This window comes from Hetaerina americana, unplaced genomic scaffold, assembly GCF_022747635.1.
Source record: "Hetaerina americana unplaced genomic scaffold, ioHetAmer1.1.p SCAF_36, whole genome shotgun sequence".
Lineage (NCBI taxonomy): Eukaryota > Metazoa > Arthropoda > Insecta > Odonata > Calopterygidae > Hetaerina > Hetaerina americana.
Window position 1 is genome coordinate 4,556,136 of NW_027286941.1, and position 18,040 is coordinate 4,574,175.

The following is an 18,040-nucleotide window of genomic DNA, read 5'->3' on the forward strand; positions in this document are numbered from 1 at the left end:
AAGGCTGCGTGACAAACTAATTCAATATCACGTACTAGTGTTGGCAGGTAGATCATATTTATGGCATATACATATTTATGACATCACATCCAAATGAATGGGCCAGACAAAAAATGCAAGCGGAAAAATAGGGGCTATAGAAAGTGTGAAGTCACTAGTACTGCGCGATTAAAACGTGCCAAAAATACGTTTATTTCATATAGCAGCACGTTCAAGAAATGTCAGTCCACTTCACAATCGGCAATGCTCCTCATTTTGCTGTCGCCATGATACCCTTCAGGAAAAGCCTGGATTGATAAACGGTAATGCGGCTTACTGTTAGTTTCAGGTGCATTGACTGTTTGAAAAGGTGTGATATGAGGATGAGGTTGCCTCAGAAAAACCTAATAATACACCCTTGCAGCTCTGTGAGAGAATAAATGGGCAACCGCTTAGAATTAGGCAGAATTATGGATAAAGGAATTCGAAGTGAAACCAAGCACCGCGATGACAGGTTTCTTCCCCTTTTTCTTCTCCTCCAGCTCTAGAAGTAGGGCGACAAGGGCCGCATACCATGGTCCTCATCAAAGGACAGTGAACCGCAATTGATCTGTCTTCCCCAAGACAACGAAGCAACTAGGACGCTACCGACATATACGTGGAGGACAGAGAATACAAAAGTTACACCAAAAACGGTATGCATTAAAGTAATATCCATGCAAGGTAGGCTATTCTACTGATCTTATTTATTGTTAGTTTATGAGGGAAATATTTGCTTATCCAAAATTGAAAATAATAGGGCAAGAGCGTCCCTTCCTATGCCTTCTTTTTACCAATATTAACATTTTCCAACGGATTTCAGGTAAAATGAAGTCCTTGAGAATAATTGGTGAACTCGAGGCGTGGTGAATCAGTAGCATTTTCACGACACAATTCTATACTTGAGGGATTTGGACATTTTTTATTATGAATAAATTCTTTTGGCTAACTTATCTTACCATAAAATCCCCAGCATTGAAAAGAAATAAATTGGATATATATATACATACATATATATATATATATATATATATATACATATATATATATATATATATATATATATATATATATATATATATATATATATATATATATATATATATATATATCACTTTCAAAAGAAAGAATACCTTTCGGTGTACTTTGACGCCAGATGTGGTGTTTTAACCACGTTAACTACACTATTCTATTTCCATAGAAATACATTTTATCATTACAATTATACTATTATTATTGCGCTACTACTTATTACACTATTCACCAAACAAAGTCTATACTAGATGTTGAGTGCAAAAATGGGGCATTGTAATATTACAAGAGTAATGTACACGAAGGAAGAGGAATTCAAAAATAAAATATTCCACATCATGTTTTCCATTCAGGGGGCACACAATGGCAGACCTCTCCCGCGTTTAATGATTTCTACTCACGCCTCTACTATAGAATTTCCAAGATTGTTTCCCACTCTGGGAAAAGTAAGGGAAAGTATAAAAAATAACACACGAACCGCAGAACGGCTTCGTGTGCGGTGACTTGATTCCCATCAGCGGAAGGTCATCCCTTTGTTTCTTTTAAGAGTAAAACATGAAATTATAAAACATGCTTCTTTCATTGAGCAACATATTGGTAATGTGAGCGCGGTAAACAAACCCTTATCTTGGAAACTCGGAGTTTTGTTTATGAGGGATCGTATCAGATATATAAAGTTTAACACTGTATTCTTCAGAATTCGAGAGACTTTCTTTGTTGGCCAACTGCGCCAGGGATGGAGAAAATCTAAGGGACTATTGGAAAAGAGCCATTGCATTCTTTCACATCTTGTAGAGGGAGGAATGAAATGGAATTGGAAATGCGGGTGGGGGAGACGGGTAGAAGGGGGTACGAGTGAGAGAGAACTCGATCACTGATCTCTCTTCTGAGGCACATATCCAGATTGGGGGCCGGGAATGGGTTTGGACAGTTAACGGCCCATGTTAAAATTACTGAATTCATACCTGCGGCTGATGAAATGAACTTGTGAATTTAAATACAGTGACTCAGCTGGTGAATCTTGAGCAAGGTCAACTCACGCGATGGAGCGCAGATCGACTTTAGAAATCGCGATTATAAACTGAACTTTTATATGTTAAAAAATAAAAACTACACTCACGCCGTTCTTTAGAAGTTACTTTGGAGCAAAGTTACTCCAGAATAAGTACACATTGGTAAATTTGTCTTGAGAAGCTCTCATTGTTCACCTACATTTCAGTACCTAATAGTGATCCCGGGAGATTACATATACTATAACAGGCACTATGACCAAAATACTACGTCGGTCAATGAAAACGTTTCAAGAACAATTGATATTCATTAATTTCACATTCGAACAAAATAAAACTCCGTTCCACACAAAGGATTGCTAGACAGAATGGTTTAACGGGGTTTCAATTATAAATATGTAAACAACTCCAATATAAGATAAAATAGCTAGTTCAGGGTTGAGAGACTAAGCGACGGAAAGAGCTGGTCCCTTCGCTAGACCAAATATTTTAGGTTCAAGGTCAACATTTGATTGTCAGGGGAAGTTCCCGGCGTAGGAAGTAAAGGAACTATGCAGTTTTAAGGATGACATTATTATTAGTACTGACATACTACAGAAAAGAGGCATGGCTTTCAGGGGAAAGCTATTACACCAACTTGATTCTCTCAGCTACTAAGCGCTATACACGAACAAGCCATTACCGTAAGTACTCTGACAGTATATTGCTCAACAATTAGCAATTTTTCAACTCAACATATTTTTCACCTCGACTTCTCCCTACCTTAATGTTTATTACTTTCTCATCTCTGTCTTGCTTACCCAACAACCTTTCCTACATCACATACATCAATATTTCATTGCCTTTTAATCCCTGCAGCAACTACTTTTCCAGCTTAAAACAATTTTTTCTCTTCCCTTGCTTAGCACCACATCTCTATTCCATAGGAGACATTATTGACTCGGAATTGAAAAAGTAATGCAAAATTATAAATAACAGAGGCACAACAACAATTTTATAATTAAGTTATAATAGTTCATCCAGATAAAATTCAATTTCCTTCTGATTTAATTATGGATGCTAAAGAGTCGCTTTTTTGAAAACAGACAGAAACAGATTCTTACAGCTTGGGGCAGATATTTTCGGCTTAATCCCGATTCTGCTTTATTTTCCACAAAAAATTCCTTGACAAGAAAGAGGAAGAATTGAGACGAAATGAACGTAATCTAAATGAGGTTTAGGGCTGTACTGCAGAGGGTGAATTCGCGGACAGGCGTTGAGTGCGTATTATGCCAGCGGTGGATAAAAAGATGTCATCAAACAATATGGTTTATTTTTTTTCAAATTGGAAGGTCTCCAGTTTGGTGGCTCTATATTATGACACGACCCTTTGACAGACAAAAATTGTATTGGCTATATATGGGTTGTCCTATACTCTATGAATCACCACGCAAAAATATTTAAAACTCTACCCATATGCCATGCAGTAGGGATGAAATAACTCTTAGAAAAATTGGGAAAGTGAATTAGAATTTATCATACCTGACCAAGAAGATGGAAGATAATTGTTTCAAATGATGCTACTTCAATTTAAAATATATATATTTATTCATCTGTTCTAAACACTTCACAATTACAGGTATAACGAACAATAACATTTTGATGAGAAAGCCCTTACCTAGATCACTGTAATACAGAAATCTAAATATATTGCAGGATTTAAAAAATTCCCGAAATTTTCACTTGAAATTGATTTCAGTCAAAACAAAGAATCATTACACTGCATTATTATTATTAGTATTCCAATGGTTATGGTACGTTTCGGATGGACACAGCCTACTGACGGTACAGCGATACATTCACCTGCCTCTCCCAACAAAACAACCGGACATTCAACACTACAATAAGCTCCTCTTCAATTCCGCATACGAGTACTTCCTCCCTTCGTTCCGTCCAGCATGCCTATCGTATCCCTTTCCCCCCGCTTTCCTACCGCTCTCCCACCCATCAGGGATTTTAACATCCCATTGCCAATCAAAATGCTCGGCATCCATCGTTCCTGCCTCCTTTGGATTTCTGCCAATATTACCTACCTCCTCCCCCACCATGCACTTTCTCGTTCGGTTTCCTTTCCGGCCATTTCACCTTCCTCATACTTCTCCGCAACAACATTTCAAAAGCCTCCAATCTACGCCTGCCATCTTGCTTCAATGGCCATGTTTCCGCGCCGTACAAAACCACGCTCCATATCAAAGTTTTGAGTAGCCGTTTCTTAATATCCTTACTCAACGTCCCAGTCATCAATTTCCTCCTTAAGAAAGATTCTTGGCCAAATGTAATTCTTCTCCTTATGTCCCTACTACTTTGACCATTTTGGTCCAAAACACTTGGGAGATAGTTAACCACCAGCTCTAGGTTATTAACTCATATTTTAAAATTTAACTAAGCTTTTCTCTTTCTCGAAAACGACATGGCCTTTGTTTTGTTTACATTTATTCTCATCCCATACCTATCGCACTGACTTTCCAATGCGCTCAGCAATGCTCTCAACCCCTTAGCAGAAGAATGCTGCCACAATATTAAAACAATCACTCACTTGGGCATATTTACAATGGCTAGAATGACTCTTACGTCACACCGAGATGATCTATCGGCACGGATTGGTTGGTTGCCTAAAAAAAGTGTGTCGCCGACCGTTTCCAGTGTCCGCTCTCGCTTCCTCAGATTGCCATCTCCACATCCCTGCCTTTCCCTTCCTTCCTCCCTCGCTCCCACCTCCCCCGTTTCCCGCCACAACCGTAGAGAAAGTGCCGAAGAAGCACGAAACTGCGCCGCTGAAGCTTCCGCGCCCCATCCCCCCACCTCCGCCTTCCAATGGCGCAAGGGGTTAGGGAGTGGGGCTGGGGGGGGAATCGAAAATTGGGTACGCGAAGTCTATCCCAATGAGAGCACAGCCCTACTCACTGGAGTCACAGGAGGAATATTGAACCTCAGTTTCCTTCTGATTGAATTAATGACACTGAAACACATTCGAAAAGTTGGAAGTTCCGAGGGTACCAGAGCACTTCAGAAAACACGGTTAACACTTCAGCGATTTTTTTCATGCTTCCGAATACCAGCCTTTTGATTCCGTACTGCACTGATCACTTTATTTTATCATTACTTTCTTTTGCGGTCACTGATTTCTGTAAAATATTAACCAACTCTGCTAGCAATGAGGTAAATGAGCTCGCTGTCTTTCTAAGGGCGTGGCGTCGAATTCAGCTACTGGCATCGCCATTCATAGGATTTTTTCAGGAATAGTAAATGTTGAGAAATGACAGCAACCGTGGGAGAAAGTTAACAGCTGAATACCACTGGAGTACCACAGTTCTCACGATGCCTTGATCACCAGACTAATTACCTTACCTATTCGATTATGCGTAGCATTTCCTTCCATTCTACGAAAAAACAAGGTTCGTTTATAATCATAAATACTTGTCAGGCATATGAAGGACATTACAATTCTGAGTAATCACGATAATAGATATTGATCGTCTTGATTACTGAATGTTTCCTGCAACACATCAAGGCTGTCGCACTACCACACTCAGTGGATTCTAGGGACAAATATGAGGCAGATTTTATAACAAAAAAAAATTACAGTGCATCAGGCCCCAGATATATGCCAATCACCGCTAATGAACGCCACCTCTGAAGGGCCCACGTGTACCGAACAGAGATTCTGTCCGGGAAGAAATGATACCGCACGGTAACAGCTCCTCCTCCCTTCTAGATAGACAGCCTAAGCGGTGGCGAGGATTGACGCTTTTTACGGGAACGCGTTGGGAACCGGGTGCCAATTTGACCGATTAACTCCCATTTGATCAGATGATGCTTTCTTTCGTGACAAGCATTTTTCCTTACCTTGTAGACAATTGAAACACGGTTGTACCAAAATCTCAACCATTTTAAATGTAATATGCATTTATATATACTTAATTAACACATATTTTATCTAGTTAGATGACTAGATAGAAATAATGAAGCAAATATTATCAGGAAGATATTATAAAAATATCTTTGTAAACAGTAACTAAAAACGACTCACGGTTGTGTATACCAAGACTCACCACACTCGGGAAACCATTAAAATCTTTTTTTCATATTTTGTGCGACCTTAACTCAGAATTCTCAAAATATCTTTCATTCATTACCTTCCAAAATGTTTTGCTTGCTTTGCACCTTTGGCGCCTGAACCGTTCTTCTCAATTCTACAGCATTTACAAAATACACATGCCAAAAATGCGTACACAGTAAATATAATTAGTTGGCGCGCACGATCTTACGTTGGCGAGAGCCAGTTCTTTCAGCGGTAACCAAAGAGCAGGAGGAATAGGACAACCTTCCTATTAACGGCACCTCCGAGGAAGGAAGTGGTGTAAGTGGGGGAGGAGTAGAAGTGACATTTTTCTGCGGGCGCCAAATGGCGCGCCGCCCCCTTGAATCCACAGGTTAGAGCCACCTCCTCCCTCGTGCGTGGAAAAGTGTTTGTGTGTGAGTCGGAGAGGACGGCTGGGAAAGAATATGTTGGTGGGGTGTGCAAGGGGGTGGGAGAATGGAGAGAGAAGGTTAACGAGGGCGGGTTAAGAAAAGGTGCTCGGGGAAAGGGTTTTTACGGGGGAAGAGACGAGACCCTAGAAATGACAACCACTCCATTTGAGACATGCCACGTGGCGCCAAGGCTTCTGGACTTTGAAGGGCTCTCCGATAGTGCTAGAGAAAGCACTTCACTCCAAATGGGAGGGTGTGGCGCCGGGCGCGAGCATTTTGCCAACCCCATCTCCCAATTATGGAATTCCCGCTAAGCTCGCAGGAGGGAGGCCCCCTCATCCGTGGTCGCCGTGGAAGAAAAGCATGGAGGAGCACGGGCGGATGATTGGAATGGACGAGCGAGACGGCGGGTGTGACTAGTGCCTAATCCGCAAGCGTGTTCCTTGGCCGAGGAGAGACAGAGAGGGATCCATCGCCCAGGCCTTATAAGAAAGCACAGCTACTCTTAATAAAATATTTGGCAGTACTTCCTAACTGATTTGAAGATCTTTCGGGTCGTTCAATGAATCCTGAAAAAATCCAAGAGATGGTGATCGTAGTTTCCAAAAAGGTTTGCTTATAATAGTAAGCATCACATCTCACTGAACTGCTGACAAAATTTTCAACTATATCCATAATATGGCTTCATTTTCATAGTCAACTGAAGCAACAAACTTTTGTTTGTTTATAAAAATGGAAAAAAGATTTTCGTGCGGTGATTACACACTTCTTGTTTAAATTCTTCTCACCGAAAGAGATCAAAGCTGAGCTGGATGAAGTTCATGGCACATCTGTTCCTGTGTTTGCGACTGTTTACAAATGGGTAAATGAGTTAAAGGATGGCCGCACATACACAAATGATGAACAACGTTCGGGATGTCCACTGGAAGTGACCTCACCCGAAATTCTTCAACAAAATCCACGATATAGTTTTTAGCGTTCGAACAATCAAAGTTTACGAAATAGTTGAGGCCACAGGCATATCACTAGGCAAAGTGTTCTCAATTTTGCACAAAAATTTGGGGGTGAAGAAAATTTCGGCAAGATGGGTGCTGCGTTTGCTTTCATTAGAGAATAAACGCGATCGTGTGGTCGATTTGGAGGCTGGTTTGCCGCTTTTCCATCACAATCCTGACGAGCTTCTGCGTCGATGCATAACTGCGAACAAAACACGGATGCACTACCACACTCCATAGAGACAACAGTCGAAACGGTGGGTTGCTAAGGGTGATCCGGCTCCGAATAAGGTGAAGAAGGCGAAATCGGCCGACAAAGAGGCTACAGGTTTTTGGGATGCACGCGGAAACACCAACACCGGTTACTTGGAAAAAAGAAACACGATAAATAGGAGTATTATGTGTCGTTATAAGAAAAACGTTCTCATTTGGCGAGGAAAAAAAATTATCTTCCTTCTAGAAAATCCACAGGTGCGTACCTATGCAGTTTAGACTGCGAAAATTGTGGAATGTAAGTTCTTAAATTATTACAACAACCACCGTATCCACCAATTTGCCCCCAGTGACGTCTTTACTCCCAAACTAGACAAAATAGTTCCTTGGAAACAATTTCCGTCGAAAGAGGAGGTCCATCGCCAACACGGATGCGTATTTTGAGGACCTAGCGAAATCATACTTTTTGGACGGCTAAAAAGAGTTGGAGAACCGCTAGGAGAAGAGTATCAAGCTAAAAGGAGATTAATTTGAAAACACATTAATTTGTTTTTCTAATTTTTTGAGGAATTATTGAACGACCCGCGTAAGTCGACTAAACCAGTGTATATTTTACAGAAAAATTCTTCCAACTAGATCTACTTCTTTAGAGGTGAAAAATTAAACAACTTTAAGATCAAAATCAGATAGTAAAGACCTAAAATGAATCTTTGTTGGTCAATTAAAGAAGAAAACAATGAAACGCTGCGATCTTTTTCGGTGAAGTCATTTTTGAAGAATAAGAACAAGCACAGGTAACTTTTCTAGCCTCAATCGGAGTAAGGCATAAGAAAGTCTGCAAGTTGTAAAAAGCCATGATAGACCTCAGGAACTACGTGATTGAGGTAAAGACAGACATTAATTGAAGTTTAGATCGCGGGAATTTTGGATGAAAGCAATTCACTTAATTATGGCTTCTATCTCATTCCTCGTGTGCCCCTCATTGTGGGATTTTTGTATCAAACTTCAGGATAAGGGACTGAGACGATCACTGAAATACAAGGGTAGCGGAAATAATATATATACAAAGGTAGGAAACAATTATTACATCAGGTTTTAGTAATAACTTCAACCACTGAACAATACGCAGATTGTCAAATCTCAATTAATGATAGAAAGTAGGGACTAAAGTACTTATTATTCGTGCATCTAATTAAAATAATTAGGCATACTCGTAACTCGCTTGTAAGGAAATTAAATCTGGTCCTGCTTTCCAAATATTGAGAACTAGAAAAATTAAAGACTAACAAAAAACCAAGTCATTATATAAAAACAGATAATGATGATTAGGGCAAGTCGAGACCAATAACTGGATATTAAAACCCTAATTCTTTCCAGCTATTTCTGTACAAGGTCATTCCAAATATAAAATCATTGTCTATTGGGGCGGATTAATAGCCGGGATCCGTAATTTCTAGAACCATTAAAGTCGCCTAGTTAACTTTCTACTTTAATTCAGGGAATAAAATTTGGGCCTGGTACATGGGTGAAGTTTTTACAACTGATCCGACGGTCACGGATTCAATTTTAAACTTCCGTACGATTATTGAATATACTTTAACTTTAATTACTGCTATTGAACGAACGTTTTTGGACGTAAACTTCACGTCTTTCACAACAAGATTAAATTTGGCATCACCTTCAGGAGCCGGTAAGGAAACGGCAACTCCTTTCCTTCATCTGATGATGACACTACTCGCATTAAAGCACTGAAACTGGGGTCGTGTGACCTTTTAGCTGTGTTTGTTTAAGTGTTCCATCAATCAATAAATTAAATTATAATTACTACTCATCCCTCGAGAATATGACCGCTAAGACGACAGAGAAACGGTTACCCGCGTTCTTCAAAATTTAAGATTTTACCACCCCAACAAAATAGAAAATTAAATACTTGACAGACACCCGCAGCAATCACTCGGAGAACAATTACCAGCGGACACATTACATACAATGAATGACTGATTGTGTGAGTGAGATGACAGCGATATAATTTCACAAATTTCTTCGTATAAGAACCTGCCGCCGAAGTTAATCGAAACATTTGACTTAAAATCCGTCGTACATTCAGCCAGAGGCATAAGAAATTACAACCGCATTAACGTGTATTCGAGAGTGAACTTCACCCAAACATTCAGCAACACTATCCCTATCATGGCAACGGCTAACAAGCCGTGTACATTTCCTGCTTATTCATTCAGCATACTGTTAGAATATTCCGCTTCCAGGCACTGTGGAGGGAACTGTTCCTGGAAGCTGTGAGAGTTCTTCAAACGGGTCAAATAATAAAAATAAGCAGCACCACCAGCTGAATGACGATTCGAAATGTCTAATATTTGATCAGAGAGCAAAGAACAGGGAAAAGAACAGTTGAACACAAACCCCTTATGTCTCCTCCCTGGAAAGAGATAATCCTTCGCATGCGTCTCTTCACCAGTAAGACTTGGGTTTGTATAAATTCCCATTCCCAGCATGAAATAAACATTTAGGTCATCCAGAGTTGTACGTAACGGGAATAGTTATGAAAATGACGTTCTCCTTTTGAGTCCTCCGAATGAAAGTTCGGTTGAAACTACCACAAAAACGTTCCCAGTCATTCGGATAACCGAAAAATTCCCTCTCCAGAAATCTCTCCGTAGGTATCTATTTCTACTGCAATGTATAACGAACAAGTTGAAAAGAAATATTTTGGATCGCTGGAACAAAAAATTAATTTCTAGAATTGAAAATTACCTGAGCTTTCCAGCATATTCCATTTCAATGGCACACCTGTCCCTGATGAAGTGTCCATATTTCTCCAAGAAGTCTATTCCTTTCTGGGTGTGTGCTGCTATGTTATCATACTGGTCCTGTTGAAAAGAAAGAGACGAACAAATTCATTAAAATTGCAGGTCACACACAAAATCAACCAAATGTAAAAAAATGACTCACTCAAAAAAATTATGCTTTCGATTTAAGAGAGTATTGTGTGCCTTCATTTCCAATTTAATTACACCCACATTACATACTGCAAGCCGTCGTATTTAGACAGTTAAGCGTAAGCTTATTTCTCAAAACTAATACGCACGCGAACAAAATAAAATTACCGACGTGCACTTCGGATCGCCGTTGGAAAAAAATCGGCCATGCCAAAGTAATTCGATTTCCAAAACCACATCATTTCAGCGACTTCGTTTACGATGTCTGAAAAAGCCTCTCGCGATACGTCCACGCAAACTGAGACACTGTCTCGTATCTACTGGTTTCGAAGTTCATCTCAATTTCATCAATATGAGTACGATGGAATTTCAAGGCCAAAATTATCTCCAGACCAAGAGAGGCACCTCAATTGGCTTGCAATGGCATTCACCTTAACAGACTACAAGTCTTCGTACATGCATTTGACGGTCCCTCCAGGTTCTTCTTTCGAAACCAAAACATTTGCCTAATCGAATTCAGCGGGAAACTTCCACAACAATGCCCACACCTCCCTCTCAAGACCTGAGAACGGCATTCCTTCGTTATTGCTACGCCCCTTCCCCTTCCCACACCCCCACCTCCCCCCCTTCACTCCCCCGGGCGTCATGGGAACACACCTTAGGATTGCGGCGCGTCCACTCACTCCACGTTTTCGAGGTCACACGCGGAATCTCACAGAGCAGCACGCTTAACTTCTACCTTGGGTGGGATTGAGGGGAACGTAGTCAATACCGCCTCGGGCGTCCGACATCGCTGGCGCAAGTGACCCGCATATCACGACTTTGGGCAGGAGAGCGAAGCCCGGAAGCACTAGGTCGAGCCCACATGAAGTATTATTCCAACAACCATTAACCTGCTAGTCGGGCCGTGCTGAAAAACGTCAAGCCTAACACGCTTGAGTTAAGAACGGCCGCGCGAAGGAGGATATCTCTTCAGACAGGTTTCCCATTCACATGAGTGAAGAAGCCGACAAAATATTCAGATGCTTATACTATTGTAATTTTTTTACATAACTGTTTATTATGAGAATCACCAGTGCATATGATTAACTCAACAAAAGGAATATCTTCACGTGGTATTATGGAAAATAAAAAAAATGAATTGTCACCATTACCGTTACATTTACAGGTTTTCATTTAATACTACTATGGATCAGAATATAAGGCAGAAAATAAAACAAGGGTCTAAAATTAAATTATTGTGCTTTCGCGGACGTGAAGTTCAATGAAGATGGTGTCCGTAAGATGAATATATAACAAATATAGACAGGTATAGAAATATAAATTGAAGAATAGTCCTAATGCCTGAGCAAGACAACACGGCCGGCTGTATCACTATTGTGCTCTGTAGGTAAGCCCTTGGATACCTGAATGAGGCGTGATGATGATTGAATAGGGCCTTATGATGTATTCCCACCACAAATAAATTTAGCTGAAGGATTCAAGAACTTATGCCGCAATAACTGTGACGCCCAAATTCACCCAGTCAAATAAATGTCTTACTATAAAACAGAAAATGATTGCACAAAAAGAGTGCGATATTTGAGATCATAACCACTTTGTAACAAATACAACAACAAACGAGGAAACAAGACTATTTGCGAGGAAATCACTTTGACGTAATGTAGAATTCCAAAAATAAAGCGTGAAATATACCCCATCATTTCTTCCTGAGGTAACAAAGCTCACAATCACCTGCTCCTGCATATCCATCCCTATACACCTCTAAATTTAGCTGCCCAAAATTAAATGGAGAGAGAGGGAATTTGGACGAACTTCCACCTCCGTCTGCTTTCGGCCAATGGACTCCCTTTCCCCTCTCCCTCCCCGTCCAAGCTTCCTTTCCGTCCATCACTTTCCTTTCCAGAACACTCCACCCCACTTGGCACCGTGTCTTGGCTACCACCTCGCCTCTCTCGAAGCGACCCCCTTCTTTCTTTCTTATAACCGTATTCCTACCAATATTCACTTCTCCCACGTCCTCTCACAAGGGCTTTACACTTGAGGGACATTTACGAATACGGTTCACCTACACAAAAAAAAGTTTTCGATTTCACAACCATGACTTTCCCTCTCATATCGTTTCATTTTGGCGATCGACTCTGCAGCGCTAAAACAGCCGCCAACTGCGCCGTCAATCGGGAACAACGGGACGCCCGGGTGACGAGAACATTAGATTGGACCATCCAGTAACAGGACCTGCAACGTGTTAAAAAAAGCAAGCAGCTGCATGGGAAATTCCAATACCCTATTTTGAAGAAATGGATTTTCATCACCTATTACATAACTATGCCTTCTTGGCTGCTCTACCCCGTTGATATAGTTCTATATGTCATAATTAGAACTAAGACTTCGTGATTATTTGTGGAGAGCAAACACCGTGTTTCGAAGAAGTAACTTCTTAGAACTATAGTAATTCCGATTTAAAAAAATCTTATTTTACCTTAAACACCTGATTCTTACCAAAAATAAGCATTCTTGGGAATCTTAGAATACAAGTAACACACGTGGAACTAATGCAAGATTCCATGCGACACTTTCCCTTACTTTGATCCCTACAACATGAAGGGAGATCAAATTAGCCCTAAACATATGTGGAATAATGAACACTTTCTCTCCCTGGTGAACAGCATGGAACATATCTTCCAGATCTAAAATTATATTTCGTGCAAGATAAGTCTTTTACCCCCAAATAATAACGAGGGTAATATAATTTTGAAGCTATGCCTGATTGAGACATGGTCCACCATCTGTTCACCAACTAATCAATAGGTTTCTATATACTATAAGTCCTGAACTGGCACTTGGATTTGAATTCATGGTCGCATTTCCTCTATGATCGTTTTATGGGGGAGAATAGTGGGCTACGTGTTAATATATGATATAAACTACAGAAGAAATTACGTAAAAACAAGTTTTAAAAATATCAATAACAAACGACAACGTATGAATATACTGACGAAATAAATGGGAAAATTAAATGGGTTTCCTGATTCATTCGGCAAATTATTACATTTGAAGACGCGGACACTTAACTGACAAGGCAATTACATGCAGTCCACTAGTGAGTGCACTTGTACTCCAGTTTTAGCCGGGGAAAATTATCCAATAATAATGGCCTTAGGACAATGGCGACAAAAAGAAATAGGGTTACCCTTTTTTTACGGGTTCGGATGAACAGCAGCAGCCACACCCTGATCTCCATTACGCGAATGAGATACAGGCGAACATTTCCTCCGCTACACCTTCATCACGGCTACGAGGGAAATCCGAGGCGTCACCGCGTATATCGTGACGCTCTCCTCCGCCCACAGGTCAACGGTTTTATTCCAGCAGGAAAATGGACGCATGATCAAGGACGAAAACATTCCAAAGTGGACTGCGCCCACAAGGCGATCGAAAGCATGCTTTTGCGATGATAATAAGCCAAATGGAAACGAAACAACATTAACGAAGTCAAACGAGCAGAAGTCGAAAACGTAACAGAATGCTAAAACGCTATGAACGGCCACCACCGTAGCAGGAAACTTAAACCACACGAAAATACCCGGTTGCGTAAAGATATAAGGAAAATATTTTCCGACGGTAACGGGAAAACCAAGGATGAAGGCGCACAATTAATGAAATAAATGTACACTCGGCATCTTGAATCTACGTACAAAAAAAATGTTCAAAAATACCAAACATTACCCGAAAAAATATGATTAGGCGAGCGGGGTCAATACGTTTAGTTTTAAATCGAGAGAAAAGACAATGCTACAGATTTATTACGAATACTGGAGTGAGAGCCCCAATTGTATCGAATGGCATAAGACTAGGGGGACTCGAATTGTTATAAAGGCGAAGGGCACTCGAGTTTACACCCGAAAACGTACTGTTCAAGGCCACACTATATCGGAACACGAAATGCTTTAATTAAAGGTTATATTTTGTCACAATGACCGATTTTTTAAGTCTTAAGAGCTCGCGATTGCAAAATCCAGGTCGAACAGAGCAAAATTATTTATCAACAACCCATATTTTACCTTACATCGTATAAGTAACTTATAAAACCATGAAATCATTTTCCACGAGTGTCCCAGTAAACTTTGTTAGCGACTTAAAAAAATATATAAAAAGGTAGCTGCGGTACAAAAATGACCACAGACCTTCCATAGGCCTTTGGAGCAGTACTCCACGACGACCGTCTTCCCTCATCCTTCCGATGTTTGTGCAACCGGGAAGAGAAAATTTTATTTTTTTATCGTCTCTCTTCCTACTACTAAAAAATTAGAGATTCTCTACTTGATTTGAAACATTTTTATACTTATCCAACACGCTTCATTAGACGTTTTGTGCCAAGTGCTACAACACGCGTAAAAACAACACCTTTATGTTCCTCTACCTTTTTTTCCAACTCGTGAGAAAAACCTTTGTAGTTTTTGAAGGGATATTATTATTAAAGCTCACAATATTATTTATGTAGAGAATAAATATTACATTAGGCAACTGCCAAATGTTAATGGTTTCAATGGCAATATCTAAAATATATAATCTCATAAATGAATTCAAACTAAACACTAGAAGTTTCGGAAAACGGTGATGCATGGATAGGTCGTCATAACGACAACCATTAAATATCTTTGGGAAATAAATATTATCAACTAATATGTTAGATATGCTATGTGACCTTGAATAATCAAAGATTGAAAATACGGTAGAAGACTATATACCATATACGCGGCTATCCCGGGTTCTGTGTCTAATTTCCCGTTCTTCGCACTGTTCCAACTAATTCGTGGTATCTGTTTTGATTTGTTCCGGAAAGTAAACACGTTAACTTCTTTGGTCCTCTAAATTAATGCTTCAGCATGGTTTTCGTTGATTTTAAAGACTACCTATAATTTGTAACATTACCTGAAAAATTCTGTACAGTGAATATTTCAATAGTGGAATACATTTGAATGTAAAGTCATTTTCGTGTTTTTCGATACATACTCCAACTGTGCAAAACAATCTTCCGATTAAAGATTCCATATGAGTAATTAGGCTACCAGTACCATTATACCACATCTACAGGTTAAAAAACAGCGATGGAATGTAACTTTTCTTATTCCAATGTTTTATTTGTATTTCTTACGCACTTCTTGATTTAAAACAGAAAAACAATATTGATCAAGGAACAATGACCTGAGAGGTGCCGCGCAATATGCAGGTTTAACATTCTGGAAACGATTCAGGATGACCTTTCGACGTAACCACTACACCAGAAAGTATACTGTTTCCTAGTGTGTCATATAATTTACCTTCGCTTGGGGTGTTGACCGAACAATACATACAGACTCAGAGAAAACTAGCCGCCAAGCGGAAAAGACGCGTCCGTCAAGGCAGTCTAGACAAGGAAAGATAAGAGGCTCGGGCGACAAAACCACTAACGAACTAGGTTTTCGGATGTATACTGAATGAATTACAACATGAAACGAAAGTCCTTTCTTCAAAATTTTCAATTCAAAATAACCCAAAGTAACGTAAATGTAGTAAAAAATATTTTTATTAGGTATATTTATCAATACCCTTAAATTTATTTTGATAATTACGACTTAAGCACTATTTACTTCAAAACATTTTTCGCAATCGGTCTTGACTCTACTATATATATTCACTTCATGACTTCCAAATGAAGGCGGAGTACATTTTTTTAAAAGTGTCGTCCAAATTTAACTTCGGGTGGGATCCCTGTTGAGGCTGACGAATAAGAGTTAGCATAATTTGTCAGGAAATGGGCCATGTTTCTTTTCGTGCTTTCAGATGAAGTGCGTTAACTATCAAGAGAAAATGAACCCAGAGGTAATTGTCCAAGCGGATCCGGCCCAGCGTGGAAGTGGGTGGCTGGCGTGGTTATGAGCGTAGGCCCCCTCATGCACGCAACCTCCCCGGGGTCGTAGACGCGGATGAGAAATCCCTGGGGCGTGGGAGTAGGAGGAGGAAGAAGAAAGGGGCGTTGCGAGTGGGAGAGGGCCAAGACGACGCCGACCCTCCCTGCCTCAACTCCAACCAACGCCCATGCACTCACCACTCGTTGCACACTCGATGGGCGGTTTAACACGAGGCATTTAACAGCGCATTTAGAGAGGCATGGGTTGCGCCTTACAAATCGCGTGGGCAAATGTGCGAACAACTGTACGAAAAATATGCCCCCTCACCATATCCTTCCTCAAATTTAGCCGAAAATAACTGTCCTCGAGATATTACTTTGGCTCAAACTCACACTGGTGCTTAAGAACCACAATGAGTTGGAACCAAAACAAGCTAAATTTCCCTTGTGTGGTTAATCCAGCACTGGCCATTCTCATTAAATTCCTAAACGCCTCTACATTTTGCTTGAGCCAACTCCTCAAGCTCATTATTTTGTAAGCCTTTGCTTCCCTTCCCCCGAATTCACACCCTAGTCGAAATAGTTCTTCTCCTTCAACGTCTATTCGTTATTACTGCAATCTCAAAATAACGGAAATGCTGCAGCAGCAGTTATGGCCACTATTCGTATACAAGATGGATACCGTATTTTGCATTAGCAGTTGATATCTCGTACGATGTAAACAACGCTGCGCATGATTCCGCTTTTTGGTAAAAACAATTGGTCTCTGCGGACAAAATTCTCACATGAATTGCAAGTTCAAAGTTACCGTGTAAAGCCATCGTCCCTCGTTTTCGCTGTTTATTAAATGCACGGTTGATTGCGCGAATAGATGCTGTACCTGAATGCGCCTGCTCACACCGCCGCAAGTAACTGGCACGACTGATCGGCAGCGCTCAACTCTGCCGGATCGAGGGGCGGATGTGTCCCGCGAGGGCTCCGATTGCCTCAGGTGCTCGCACAACCCGCATCTTTCCACGATATCTTCTCCCTTAGAAAGGGCTTTCTTCACCGCCTGACCTCTTTTTTTTTCTACCCACAAAATGGAGATGGGCCTTCCCGGTTCCTATGGCCCAAACTCTGACTATACCCAAGGATGGTTGAGGGTAGAGCCAACTGTGGGTGACCCTCAACAAAAAACTAAATCCTTTCTTTAACCGACGGTTATAGTTTGCCCTTCGGAATGGTCCTGAGGGAAAAAACATTTGGGGAAGGAACCAGTGAGAAAAAATGAGGTATACCGAATTCCAGGGTTGACTACGCTGGGTTCAGAGAATCCAGCAATGGAGCCAACAAGTGGAATTTTACTCCACAAAACTTTCTTCACGGCAAATTCGATGGCAGCTGATCAACCATACGAGATTTCACTCATCT

The 18,040-nt window shown here is 40.6% G+C and overlaps 1 protein-coding gene across 6 annotated transcripts in view; it reads right to left on the minus strand.

Moving 5' to 3' along the window:
* Cip4 (formin-binding protein 1-like Cip4) overlaps positions 1-18,040 on the minus strand; it is a 221,661-nt gene that overhangs the window by 97,882 nt on the left and 105,739 nt on the right. For all 6 annotated transcript variants that reach the window (XM_071589329.1, XM_071589328.1, XM_071589325.1 and 3 more), the window contains exon 2: positions 10,550-10,665. In XM_071589329.1, coding sequence (XP_071445430.1) covers positions 10,550-10,665 — 116 coding nt within the window. The remainder of the gene's footprint in view (positions 1-10,549; positions 10,666-18,040) is intronic.